Here is a 14,729-nt window from a genome sequence, read left to right as displayed (position 1 = left end):
CTACCCAAAATACCTGAAAGTTCCTTGAAAATCGTGATGGTTAATACAACCTTTGATGAAAAGCTCAACTTAGATGCAATGTACAAAACAAATTTTGCAATTCAAATATCTCTACATAATTCCTAAACATTTGAAGCTGACATAAGAATTTTTACTTTGCAAAAAAACTTCTGTGGTGTTTCAGCAAGTGGAGTTATCACCCTCCAAATCATATATCCTAAAAAACCTGCACAAGTGCTTTTGTTATCACAGTAGTGAAAGGCTGATAGCCAGGGACACTAAATACGCTTTAATTCAGAGAGTTCCTCATAGTGAAGAACTGTGCTATGTCCCAATTAGACTCTTAAAGATAAAAAACCTACCTATCAATTATTTGAACCAAGAACTCGACTCGATTTTACATAAAAACAAAGCATTTTTAATATGAGTTTTCCAGGAATGCAACTACCACATATATCAAGAGATCACCTCTCATTTTATTTGAAGCTTTAACTTTTATTGTCACCAGTGGCAATGCTTCTGATGGTCTCTGAATCACAACAGACAACACCTGTATCAGTAGGAATTCACGGATGTCACACTGCCAGTGATCCTACATAGAGGGGCAATCACCTGACTAAAGCATATCTGCTAGTCCCTGTGCCTCAGCATTTATATACTGAAATACATATTCTTTTACTTCTCCTTTACATTTAGTGCATGATATTGACTTTTTAACAAATTCTACCAATTTTTCTCTCTCCTCCAAGGAGGAAAAAATTTTTTAATGTTAAATCTGAATGTCTTTAGGGAAAATTCTCTATTAGAATTTTCCAGGTGAAAATGCCACACACTAAATTTTTTTTAAATGGGGGGAAAAGGAGAAATTTTTGAAAGAAAAATTAGTCCCTGAAGAAGATGCACATATCACTGTCTCAGAGCATATTTACCATTCCTTTGAAAAATTGTGTACATAAATACAGCCGTAGCTCTGTCAACTACAGCCACCATTTGACCTTTAGGTAAACTGTACCACCTTATAACTCAGGGTACAAGTCAATCTGAAATGTAGCTCTAATCATCCTATCCTCCACCTATAAATTAACACTTGTCTATATGTGACACAGAGGATAAATTTCCTCAAGTCACCAAAAGCTTAGCTTCATAAATTTCTAAGGTTCAAGATTATTAAGGCAGTCAGACAGAGATTCAGTCTGAATATTCAACTGAATATTAAGGTAGTTTCTAATTTTATAGGTAACTGTGGACATATCAAATTTAAAATGGTTCTACTAACTTTAGCTCTACCACAATAGAAAAAAACCATTTATATAATAGACAATACTGAAACTAAAAACTAATCCGAAAACGTTAAGATCACTTTGATGATTATTGTTCAATATTCTCAAGCAATTTTAAGTTATTACAAATGTCACTATAATAAACATGAAAAGAAATTCCAGTATGCAAATACATGTTTTGGTTATTCAAGTAGAGATATACCTGTATCTGTGAAAGACTGAATATCATAGGTGAGATCAACACTGAGATTTTCAGAGTTTTCTGTTTTTTTAAACACTAACCCAATCACCCACATCGTGCGAAATTCTTCCCTGCAAAGTAAGAAGAGTATTACTACAGTTTATCAGGATTTCATGAAAATAGTTATCAAGGCGATTGACAACCTGAGGTATGTGGGAAAACTTGGAATGTAAATTATAAGCAAACTAAGTTCTAAACCCAAATTCTATCAAAATTCAAAGTGCCCACACACACTCCTGTCCTTTACATTAATATATAAACAGAGTTCAAAGACAAATATACTCGTACTATCTATGTACTAACAGCCAATATTCTTAATGATGATCCTAAAGTACCAGAGGTACCACAAGAAAAATTATGTTCCTAAAGAAGGAAAAGGAATTAATGCATTTTGGAAAAATGTGAAACAAAAGAAATCATCTTTCTCTTCAAAGTTTCTGATCAGGAAAACCTAAACTATAAATCTCAAATTGGTTTTGAGCCACATGTAATCAATAAAACAGTGACTCCAGTTATTAAAAATTGCCTATAAATGCTTCTATGAGTAAAAGCTAAAAACGGGAAGAGGAAACTAGATTAAATTAAAAGATTGCTTACTTGTCAGGATTTTCTTTGGGTGCTGGAAATGACTGGGGATTCACATGCGCCAGTGTAATAAATTCATTCTTCTCCAAACTGCCAACCAGGATTCGGATTTTTGACTCCACCAAGCCCACCCTGAACAAATGTCACTTAGTATTAAATTCTGGTTAATTTAAAAGATAAAATAAAATAAAATGCACAAAATCAAATGTTCATGTAATAAACAGTAATATGAAGATCATACTTAAACCCACAGGGGCAGTTCAACTGTTTGGGCCCCCACAGATAAAATTCAAAGCCTTATTTTCTACTCAAAAATGCTGAAGAGAAAATTGGGGGAGAAGAAAATCAAACCACATTTCAAACTAGGAAGGTTATGAAAGATATCTCCACAAATATTTAAAGAAAAAAAAATTAGTAAGCTAAAACAAAGTACTTTAAATGTAGTTAGGAAGTGATACATGGATCTCTATTAGGCAAACAACAAAAAAAGCTGTATATGAATCTCCAAATTCCTATAGTTTTGTTACAAATAATAAAGCTTCATTTATAAATAAAATCAAACTGGATGTTTTAAAGACTTTCCATCTCCTACTGTGTTCTGTGGCTGATTTATTTTGAAGTTTATTTTTTCTGTAAAGTCTAATCTTGTACTCACCATTCTAGGCGTTGTTTTTCTGTTGGTGCACTTGCTAGAAGTACAATATAATGCCTTTGAAGATAAAGACAACATGCTATTTATTTTATTTAAGCGCTTTGTGCTGGATATTAATACCATAATATAATAAGCTTCGTGACAGTTACAGATCAGCATCAATTTAGCAAGAGGGAATTGCAACCTCAATATGCATATAAAATCATAAAAGCTAAATTCCACAAGTTTCTAATGACTGGCAAATTTAATTCTTCTGAAAAAGTTATTTTATGAGTAATTACCCAAAAAGCAGCTTAATTCAAGAATGCTGAATAAAGATTAACTGAAAATTCAGTTCAATGACTCCAGTGGAGTGCTCACTACAGTATAATCTATTAAAACAAAATTATTTTAATGGAAACGAAGCACCAAGGCTGTGGTGCTTTACTAAATATAAATATACTAAATATACATATTACATATCAGTAACCTCAAAATAGTATCACACACATCATTCTTTTCAATTTAAATTAAAAGGTAGTAAAAATTAAACTCAATACTCAAGTTATTTAGGCCTCATTTTTTTTTCGAGTAACAGTATAAATTTTTACAACAAAGCAGCAGACATCACTAATGTGAAAGCAACAAAAAAAATTGACTTCTACGTAAAATCCAATTCTACTGAAACTATAGAAAAGGCAAATTTTTAGAAAATAGCATCATGACAACATATCTTTGTCTTCAAAGCAAACTATAACTGAAGTGTAATTCATATAATTCAATTTTGTAAGACTGAAAAAGTTTAGTCCAACATATACTCTTCTACAGAATCTATTTTAAAGGTGCTGGAAGCCGAACTTCTCACTAGAAACTTTACCTTAAAAAAGCAAACTGAAATCATTATCTAGTGTAGATACTATTTGGGAAGTCAGAACATGACTAAAAATTTTTAAATTTTTTTTAGAAAGGCTGAAACCTTTATGATGTTATCTGTCAAATTTTACAAATGACATTTCTGGTCAAATGCAAATGTCTGGCCTAGATCCAGAAAAATTACTAACCCTAGTTCAAATTAGCCACCCCTCCACCCCTCCAAAAAAGACATTTAGGCAAGGGATACTAAAGAATTGGTAAGTTTAAGCATTTTTAAATCACACTGCCTTAAAACAATCCATTTGATTATGACCCTCACAACGCATATGAAAAATAGTTCTGATTCTCCATAGCTATGTAATCCAGACCTAAGACTTGTATATGTCAGTACAGAGGATAATACCGGTCTTAATGGCAGAGGAACTGTGACATTCAAATGAGTTAACTTCAAGTATTTATAAACTTACGGTAAGGTTTATATATACATATGAAAACATAGTCAGATATGTGAATATGCAGTCCAAATGCATACAGATTAATACTTCCTTTACCTGTTTAATTTGTTCAGCATTATTTGGAGCAAACCAAATACAGTTGACCCTTGAACAACACGGGTTTGAACTGCACAGACTCACTTATATGTGGATTTTTTTTCAATAAATACTGAAGTGTATTTCCCTTATGTTTTCCTTAATGACATTTCTTCTCTAGCTTTATTGTAAGGATAGTGTATACAAGACTTAAATAACACACAAAACGTGTTCAACTGTTACTGGTAAGGTTTCCAGTCAACAGCAGATTATTAGCAGTTAAGTTTTGGGGAAGTCAAAAGTATACAAAGATTCTGTTGCATGGGGCTTTCGGCGCCCCAACGCCTGTATTTTTCAAGAGTCAACTCTATATACAACAAACATTTAGATGGCTCAAATAAATAAGTCAATAAAAGTCACATGAAAGCACTAAAAAGCTCATGCATTTTAAGGATACAGAAACCTACTCTGAGAGCCCTAAATGCTCCTAAATCAAACAAAATCCTAATGAGCTCAGCAACCTGATTTCCAGTTCTCTGGAAAATTGAAAATGGGCAAAAGATTTAAAAAACAATAAAAGAGAGATGAAGAGCTCTTGTAACAAGGAGACGACAAAGTATACAAAAGCAAGCATGCCTAACAAAAACTCAAAAAAAGCAAAGTTGTCTGGGTCTACCTAGTGTAGGGACAAAACTCCCTGTCTCTCAATTACTTTCACCACCCTATTAAGAGGCATAGTCGCAATGACCACCTGAGTCTTCAACAAAAGCTTAATGTACAATGTTCTAATTTATAAATGCAAAATATACAATCCACTTCAACATAATTTTGTTGGTAATTCAAAGTTTAGTTTTGAAGCTTAAAGAGTTCAACTTTGGTTCTTAATGAAACGGGGCGGGGAAGTATCTACTCTGCCCTTTGTTTATAAACAAATGCATTTGTTTAAATATAGCTAAAAGTGTTAAATAGTTAACAAGTATTTATGCTAAGGTTAAATGTCCTTTACTCGGTCATATTTAAGCAAATTTAACATGGTAGACAGAAAAATACAATAATTAAGAGAAATAACCTGCCAGTAAGAATGTTTATAAAACAAGGTCTCATCCAAGAACTGAAAACAGAATTGCAACTCACAGTTTAAGTTTTAAAAACTGGAATTGGTATTCAGTTCCTCAAATCTCTATCAGAGCACAAAGACCAAGCAAGTGGTACTTCTAAAGTTACTCTATTTTGTTGCTATTCCAAAAAATGTGATCCCCTATCTCATACTGCCACTATCATGCGTTAAGGTGCTCAAATGCCTTCACAAGAAGGTCTCAAGGTAATAGTGATTAACTTTTCCCCAAATATAAAGTTTATCAGTTTCCAGTAGTAAATTTAAGCATAAAAATGTGCCTGAAATGAATTAAAACCTATTTTAAAATTCCTAAGAACACTTAGTTTCTATTATTACTTAATAACTATTTACCCACCAAAAAAGCATTCTGTAAGTAGATTTCCGGGCCATTTCAACACACTAATACTTTACCTGGGTAGATCATGGCTCATATACAGGCACTGAATATCTAATTATCTCTTGGAAAAAAATCTTTGCAATTCTATCTTTAACTTAGGATCGAGTTATAGTTTATTATTTTTAGTTTTAAAACATTTTAAGACTAAATTGTTCTATATATACATAGTCTTTAAAATTATAATTAAGGTTAATATAAATTAACCTTACATTCTGGCTTTTCCTAATACTTTTTCTTGTTTCCTAGCAAAATGAAACACTTGAAATAAGTATTCATATTTCCTATGTCAACAATAACTTATTTTACTGCTACTCAAGTGTCAATTTGAGTATCTTCAAGGAAAAAGATAAAAAAATATTTTCTTAGAATTATTTAAAATTTCACAAAGCAATACTACCCCTTTTCATAAAGAACACTGATCTCTTGTGGAAGACGATCTGTCTGCTTTTTAAGACAAAATGTCCTTTATGGTTACCTCCCTTCCAAGAATGGCAAACAGGTATTACACACAATTTAAAATCCTATACATAGCATATACTTACAGGATCTACTTCAAATAAGGTTTAATGAACTTTGACTTGAGGGAAAACACGAGTCAGTTAAGTTATACAGCCAACCTTTGGGGTTCATGTTTAAAAAAAAATTCAAATCGGTGACTATCTCTAAAATCTAATTACTACTAGAAATTTAAAGAGGGAAGTTTCTGGAGAAATACAATTCGGTATAAAATTAACCCATTGTTGTCATTTTCAAATGTTTTCCCAGGACTCACAGCTGAAAATTTTAATTTTCCTGATATAATTTCCTCTACTTGTTGCTATATACTCATGTCTAATTATGTTTAGCAGTTTGTGATAACCTAAAATGATTTGTTTAAAGATAATTTAGTAGTAATCTATAATTTAAAGATAGTAATCTATAATCTTGTAATAAGTCAACTGAAGAGCTTATAGGCACTATCTGGCATAAATTAAAAGACAGCTTAAAAGTTTTAAAAGAAAAATATTAAAAAAAAACCTTCGTACTCCCACTAATACAAATTTATTCAAATGGATAACACTATCAAGGTTTGTTCAATTTCAACAATAATCTTTCTTAAAATGAAGGAAGACATTTAAGCACTTTCAAGAATTTCATTCTACCCACCTCTTACTCCTATAAGGAAGTGAGAAAGGAAAAAAATAAATGTAACTTCATCTTTGATTCTCAAGGATTAAGAGATCTCTGCTGATACTCAAGGATTAAGAGATCTCTGCTGATACTTTTCTACAAAGCCAATTTCTCCATACAAGTAATTATGTACTCTATTATGCAGTTTTTAAAGTATCAGAATATGTATGTTTTATTAGTTTAAATATTCAAAAGCACTTCTTCAACATTGCTTCAAATAAAAAACAAAGAAAAATTATTGGCCAAATGGAAAAGCACAACTTATGGGGAGTAAGTAATAACAAGAGCGTTCAGTGTTATGCTACTTAAATTTTTACTGACAAGGTAGTGCTCCCAGAACACAACAATTAAGCTGGCTCCATTATTGCTTTTTCATGCAAAAGATACAGAAACAAAACACAGAGACATCATGAAGGTCATCATTCTTGTTTTTAATTGGGGAAATAGCATAAAGCAATCTTGCTTAGATTATTACAAAACACAATCCACAAGATCAAATGGTCAGGAAAGTTTCAAGCATTAAATAAAAAAAAAAAAAATTTAAGTGGGACTTTGGAAAGTTTTCAGCTCAGGGCAAATAAAAGTGCAAGTCCATTTTTTTTTAAGTAAGATTTATTATAACTTACAATTTTCATAAAAATCAACACAATCAGGCTTTTAACCTGTACTAAGGTATTAAACCATTAAAACCATTAGTAAAAAAGTATTACACCCACTTAGATTCCAAAAAATTATTTGTAGAAATATTTGAAGGGGCTTTATTAACATTAGGGGGAAATTGTAGGCCAATTGTGTGCTATAACTATTAAAAATATTTGACTATATATTAACATTAGCTCTGCCTATGTTATAGAGAATCTTAGTAAGTTTCCAGAACTAGCTGAAAAGACTTAGTTTCTTAATAGAGAATAATAACTACAAATTTTAACAGTCCATTCCTTGCCAAGGCTTACACATTTCAAGATTTGGTGATGACTAACATATGCCTACAAAATTGATGTTGCTACGAATGCAGTAGTTCGGTTACAGAAGGGAGCAAAACTGTGGGGGCTATACTTTACTTGACAAATAAAAAATAGGGGGTTTAACTAAAATTGTACACCCCTTGTGACAGGAAGGAAACGTCTATAGAAGATGTTTAAAGGAAAATTCAAAACTACATTAGTCTAGCAAGAAGAGATTTCACATATGCAACCAACCATTACTTAAGAGAGCAACATGTCCAACATGCCTTAAAATACATACTTGTACTTTTGAAAGAAGTTTGGAGCTTCAAAAAGTTTGGACCACTCTCCCTTACTCAGCAAAATTTCATCTGTGATAGCAAGACCTAAATTAAAAACATATTAAAATGTTTGCATGGTTCGGTCTAACAATCTAGTTTTAAAGATCTTAAACATACCACATGCGTTCATTATAATCCTAAAATAATTGTAACAAAGAGCAATCTCAGTCTGACCTTAGAGCATATTCTTACACACACACACACACTTTTCAAAAAAGCTGGCAGATTTTTTGAGAGCCAGGTTTCTGGTAAATTACCATTACTCTAAAATGCCATACTCATAGAATGGTTCTCTCCCAAAACTGAAACCCTATAGTTAGCCAAGAAAGAAAAATTTCCCCTAAGTTTTGCTTCTTGTCTTTCTAACAAGCTTCCTGTTGTTTCTAAAAGGATAGCAACATCTTCCCATCAAGAGCTTGTTTAGACTACAGAAAAGAATTTTCCACTTCTGAGTTTGCAGCTGGTAGCTGTACAGCTGATTCTACTTCTTAGGCTGGTGTCAGTCAAATCGAACAATCCTGTTCCAATAACTTCCCTCAAAGACCGTTTAGCAATAGCTATACCTTTAAATTACCAGTACTACTGGGATTCAGAAACATTCAGAGGTTCTTCTAAAATAATGGGCAGTTTAGCCCCAAAACTGCTCTCAAAGCTCTTTCCAAGAATATAGGCTGCTAAAAGTCATCTCTCATGTCACCCAATGGAGACAAACCATGATGTTTAAAATTTTACATGGCAACAGTATGGCACTAAACCAGCCCATAAAGGCCCTAAAGATACAGCTTTAAATATTGATTAACCTTTAAATATATAATCAAAAATAAATTGACTAAAAGGAATTAAACTAAGTTTTTCAAGTCAATTCTCAGATATATATTGTAATCAATAAATAACATCAGAATCCACCTCAGTGAATGCTTTAATTTACATTGCATACTCAACTACTGGGTCTACAATGGTATGTAAATCCTTTGTGTATAAAGGAGAGCATAAGGATAACCACTTACCTTGTTTAAACTCCTCAACCATGACCATCCGTGTTGAAACGGACACATTGTACGTGGAGTTCTGTTGTGGGTATGCTGGTGTAATTATAGGCATAAGATGGTACCTATCACTGGGGTTTACCTACATACAACAACAGCCAATCAGTTTCTTCAAGTACATATGCAACAGATACTTGGACTTTTTACCCCTTGTTAAACTGAACCAAAGATTAAATTTTATTTCATTCATAGCTGGAGTTGAGAAAGAAAAACCATGTAAGGAGACATTGTTTTTATAGGAATTCTTTACAGAATCAGGATTGGTCTAAACTAATGGCTTGTTTCAATCATTTGGGCATGACTATTCTGGCAACCTTATGAGAAACAGTGTGCCTGTTGAACAGAAAAGGTTCTACTTGGGCATCTACTGATATTTAGTTTTTCTTTTTTCAACAACAGAAATGGGGATGCACATACCACTACACTTTTGAGAAATGTCATACTACGGTGTTCTGTGTAAACCGAATTTTAAACAAGATGGAAACTTATTTTTTAATATACCCTCAACTTATAAAGAAGATATGTTTATTAACACATGGTGAAACTACTTTATCTATGTTGGTATCAGTTTGAGATAGTAAAATGATTTAGTAACTGTTAATCTTAATCCATATATACTAAGGATAAGTGGCATATTTCCACAAAGAAAATTATAAACTCACATCGCTCTAAAATTAAATGTCTTGAGGTTTGGAAAACTTGAAAATACATAGCTTGATGTAATTAACAGAATTTAAAACTGACAGTGTTTTTGATATTGTAATAAGATAGCAAAACAATGTAGAAAAATATAATTTTACAAACCTATAAAGCCTTATTCAAACCTATATTTTTTTACTGATCAATAAAGTGCATGTTGTTAACACTTAAACTGAGTAAGCAGTAAAGATGGTAACTTCCCAAGAAGCAGAATGGACTCTTCTTTATCCCAACCACGTTTTTGTAATCTGAAGTACCCAAACCAATTTTTATAATTACATCATAGTTATTAAAGTGATATTGCTTAGAAGGTATCTGCCACAGGTAACCATTAGGCAACAGTTTTCCTAAAACAACCAAATTTTAACAATATTTAGATCAAAAAAAAAGTACAGGGATTTTTAGTATCCTTTTATTTTTTTTAAGCACAAATGCCCACACAACTTTGACAAGGTAGTTCTATATAAAATAAATTAAATGTTAGTGAACTTGATATTATAAACTATGTACAATTAAATGTAGTTTACAGGGTACATAATTATGCTTCTCACATCAGAGAACAATTATAGTTGAGGTTATCTAAAAGAAAGTGTAATACGAACATGTCCACTCATGCGTATAAGAATGGGAAGTCTCCCTGAAGTTTATGCAGATGCCTTTACTTGTTATTGCACAATGTGTATTTGTAGGGGAAAAAATAATACACTAACCCTTGGGTCCCATACAGGCAAATTAAGATTGCATTCTTCAGGCTGTTTCAATAGCACTGGATTTGGCCATTCCCTGTTTAAAAAGATTGTAGCACTTGATAAGACTATTGGATATTACCATCTAAACGTACTTTGTTAAACATACAGCATTTGTGAATGTGATCCTTCTTCATTCATTTTGCCCTCCTGGTATACACATAATCTTTTATTCCTGTCGACGTTAGACTACTTGAATACTTTTTCTCTATGAAATTAACTTAAACCATTTCATAGCTTTCTCAGATTGAAGTCAAACATCTTCTCTGTCTCTCAAAGAACTGATAAAGCACTATTTAAATTAAAAAGTACTATCTCAACACATCTGATGTGTTCACCTCAACCCTGGACAGGATAAATCCCTCCTGGAAAACAAAAATCCTGTCTTTATACTAACTCCACCCAAAGATAACTGAGAATGCAAAAGTTAACTCATTATAGGCAAAGAAGTATAAAAATTAGGAAAATTTTTCTCTATCTCATGATTTAAAGGTTATGAGTATGTGTAATAAAACTTTGTGATGTGAACACATTATTTTCAGGACACGCCCTACGAGTTAACTACTTTAGTCCTTTATGGAAGAGATTAAAAACTGGGAAGTATTTGCCATCCTAATATCAAGGTTAACTTCTTTAAAATATTATTTGCTATGTATGTGTAACATTAAAAGAAACTGACATTCTTTAGTCACTCATCAAACCTGATCATATATGACTAAATGCTATCGAATCCATAAATAACAATGTGTATTAGACAGTGTGGCACAGTTCTACATTATAAACTGTATCTAAAAACTTCCAATTTTTATAAAATAACTAGAAAAGACTTTTTCTTCAGAGAGAAGAGGTATGGGGGTTGGCAGGAATAGGGAGAGAAGACAAATCTCTAAAACCAATTTTATAAAACCAAGATGGCAGGAACAGGGAGGGAAGACAAATCTCTAAAATCAATTTTATAAAACCAAGAACTCTCAGCTTTTGGACAAAAGCAACTCATATAAAATGGCAATAACCTTTTATCCTACTTTTCTTAAAATAATGATCAACAAATGTGAACAAGCTGAAATGAGGGAGCTTTAAAAAAAATTTTTCCAGGGTTAACGACTAATCTTAAAGAGATGATGAACTGCCTTTTTTTTCAAGTACTTATAGTTATTCTTAAAAGCTTTTTACATACATATTAATATTTTACCTAAGATAAATGAGCAGCTGAAAGCAAAACACAAAACAAACAAAAAAAATCACAAAAAACTAATGGCCTATAGTTTTAGAAAAATTCCAAGTGTAAAAGGTGGTATATATAAGTTTATCCAAAGTAACTGATACCCCCCAACCTATCAATTCATTGGATTTTTGCAGATCAGTAGAGCTAAAATTCAGAGTTTATTTAGAGAGTTAGCTTACACATGAAATACAAATAGCGACTGCCTTGCTATTCTGGGAAAAGCTAAGGAAAAGGAATGGAATTAAGGTTGCCATTTTATATACGACACGATCTCCCCCCGAGACTACCTCAATGGCTACATCATGAACTCAAATTTGAATCTGAAATCAGCTGCAGAAAATGTCATAGAAATAAGACTAAACTTCAGTGTCTACAATCAATTTTATTTTAATATAATCTAAACACATACCATTTAGAAAATACCAAGAAAAATTTATGTACAAGAGTTGATGCTATTGCATTTGGATAAAGCTGGCAAGTTCTTGCTACTAGCATAGCCCAGGAAACACCACCGAGGAAACCTAATATATTGGAATAGATGTTGTGGCCTGTTGATAAGGGAAAAGCAAAAAGAAAAGTTAGTGTTGAACAAAAGTTTAAATATTTTTAATAAGCTAACCAACAAATTCTGAACTCACGTTTGGCCCACAGTTTGATAGCTCTCAGAGTTAACCTGAAGTTGTCAATGTTTGGTACTAGGTGTAAAATTTCATCGGTTACCCTGCAACCTGATTAACAGGAGTGAAAAAAACAGAACATTAAATCATCAAAAATTTAATGATAATATTTCTTTAAAACTTTCTGAGATTGATATCAAATTAAATAAAAACTTCTTTGGTAGAACCAGTAATGTTAATTCAATGAGGAGGCAAATAAAAAATTTTAAACTTTGATCTCCTATCACAAGCACTACCCTAAACCAAAGAATCTGAACTGTGACTTGCCTAATCTCAAACTTTCAACCCATAATTAAAACTTCTTCCAGTTCAGATATACCCAGGAGGGTCTGAGCTACTTAAATTTCCAAGAATTGTTCTTCAAGAGCATGGTAACAAGTAACGCAAATACAAAAGTGTCCAAAAGCAATCCTTTTAAACACAACAGTTGAAAACATTACAAAGGATATAAGGATCAAAATATTAAGCAGGGTTACATGGTAAAACCTAAACCATTAGCAACAGAGTACCAATGTCAGACGGTCTTTAAATGTCCCACCCAGGGAATAAGAAAAAAAAATACACGATACCAATGAGTAAAATAAATTACCAGATACCTATCTACAGTTTATTAAGTAAAGCACATTTTATTTGACTCGGTACTGATAAACAATATGGCTATAAAAAGCTTCATTATAAAACTTAAGTTTAAAACAATTTTAGTTGCCAAAAACTGCTACTGTGCAAAAGGAAGTAGGTTTTGACATACCGTTAAGACTTCGTATGCATCTTATATCTAAATTTTTAAGCAGACTGTCATCTCGTAAGTCCAAGTCTTCTGGAATAGTCTGCAGTGCTAATCTTGCAAATAAAATATCAATCTAAAACAAAAACAAAACTTAACATTCCATATATGTCAAACTATGTTTAAGGCAATTCTTTAAAAACATTTAATGCTCCTTAAATCTAGGATCTTCTCACCAATTATAAACATGACAATGCCTCCAAAAGTTCTAACAGTATTAACTTGTACCACAGGTATCTTAATCAGATAATGTTAAAACATGGTAATATGAAACAGAACTTGTTTCATTTTAATCATACATACTAAGTTTGATTTACATATTAATAAAATAGTAAGTTTATTAAATGCATCTACTGGATTTACTAAGTTTGCTAATAAATTCATGTACTGAATTACTTAAAATTAAGTGGTTAGTTCTCTATCCATATGAACTGCGAACATACTAAAAGGTACCCAAATATAAGGCCAATAATATCTTTGTATTTAGCCTAAATATACTTCTCTATAAAAAAAGGAGCTCCTTATACTTAAAAATTTATATATCTATAATAATATAGTATGTTTCTCCAACTTAGTTTTGACTAAGAAAACAAAGAGGCTAATTTTGAAAGTTTATAGATTACGAGTGACTTTTTTTGTTTTTTTCAAGGAAAGGTGGAAGTGCAAAGTAACAGCATAGATTTGGTAATTATTCCTGAGGGAATGATTTCATGCTTCCCGAACTTCAGATGCTACTAGAAACAAGGCTTTTATAAGATCACTTTAAAAACAAGTATTTTAAGAGCGTATTGTGAAAAACCATTCACATGTACCTGCAGGATAAAAAAAAAACTGTACATGTAAACAAATAAGTACTTGGGGTATAGGATAGGTTTTCCAAAGCCCGATGTAGACAGAAATAAAGATTATATGCTCACAAAAACAGGTACCTCAAAAAACAACTCAGTAATGACAATGACCAAAAAAAGGATAAAATTATTGCACAAAATGTTGAAATGGAACAACATTCCCAAAAACAGTATTATTTTACATACAGTGTATAGAATAGAAACTAACACATTAAATATTTCAAGTGACCATCTGACTTTCATCTCCATCCTGAAAAGTTTACACAATTGAGCAGGATCTCCCACACGCGCAAAAAAAATTCCCCTTTGTTGGTAACGTTCTTTTTTTGGGGAAAACAAGGCATCATCTTACATTATGGATTGTTTTATATTTATTTAAACATTGACAGTAAATCAAAACTACTGAACTTGAGAATCCTTTACTAAATTTAACACTTTATGTCTACTTATTAAGGTTAGTCATTTTATTTTTCACAGATGATTGAGTTGGGCACTGTATGTAACAATTATAGAAACTACCTTGTTTTGCAAACAACAATGTACTATTCTTCAAGTTTCCAAAATTTTACAATCTTCACTATTACTAATGGTGACT

At 31.9% G+C, this 14,729-nt stretch overlaps 1 protein-coding gene across 3 annotated transcripts in view; it reads right to left on the bottom strand.

Moving 5' to 3' along the window:
- Positions 1–14,729, bottom strand: part of PAPOLA (poly(A) polymerase alpha) — a 59,007-nt gene that overhangs the window by 18,841 nt on the left and 25,437 nt on the right. For all 3 annotated transcript variants that reach the window (XM_006925570.3, XM_015599625.2, XM_006925571.3), the window contains exons 7-15: positions 13,251–13,362; positions 12,464–12,553; positions 12,235–12,373; positions 10,565–10,637; positions 9,117–9,237; positions 8,070–8,154; positions 2,762–2,815; positions 2,119–2,238; positions 1,483–1,592 (exon numbers count right to left, since the gene is read on the bottom strand). In XM_006925570.3, coding sequence (XP_006925632.1) covers positions 1,483–1,592; positions 2,119–2,238; positions 2,762–2,815; positions 8,070–8,154; positions 9,117–9,237; positions 10,565–10,637; positions 12,235–12,373; positions 12,464–12,553; positions 13,251–13,362 — 904 coding nt within the window. The remainder of the gene's footprint in view (positions 1–1,482; positions 1,593–2,118; positions 2,239–2,761; positions 2,816–8,069; positions 8,155–9,116; positions 9,238–10,564; positions 10,638–12,234; positions 12,374–12,463; positions 12,554–13,250; positions 13,363–14,729) is intronic.

The sequence above is a fragment of the Pteropus alecto genome, unplaced genomic scaffold (genome assembly GCF_000325575.1).
Source record: "Pteropus alecto unplaced genomic scaffold, ASM32557v1 scaffold8, whole genome shotgun sequence".
Classification (NCBI taxonomy): Eukaryota; Metazoa; Chordata; class Mammalia; order Chiroptera; family Pteropodidae; genus Pteropus; species Pteropus alecto.
The sequence above is the reverse complement of the archived record's forward strand: the minus strand, read 5'-3'. Positions and strand labels throughout refer to the sequence as shown.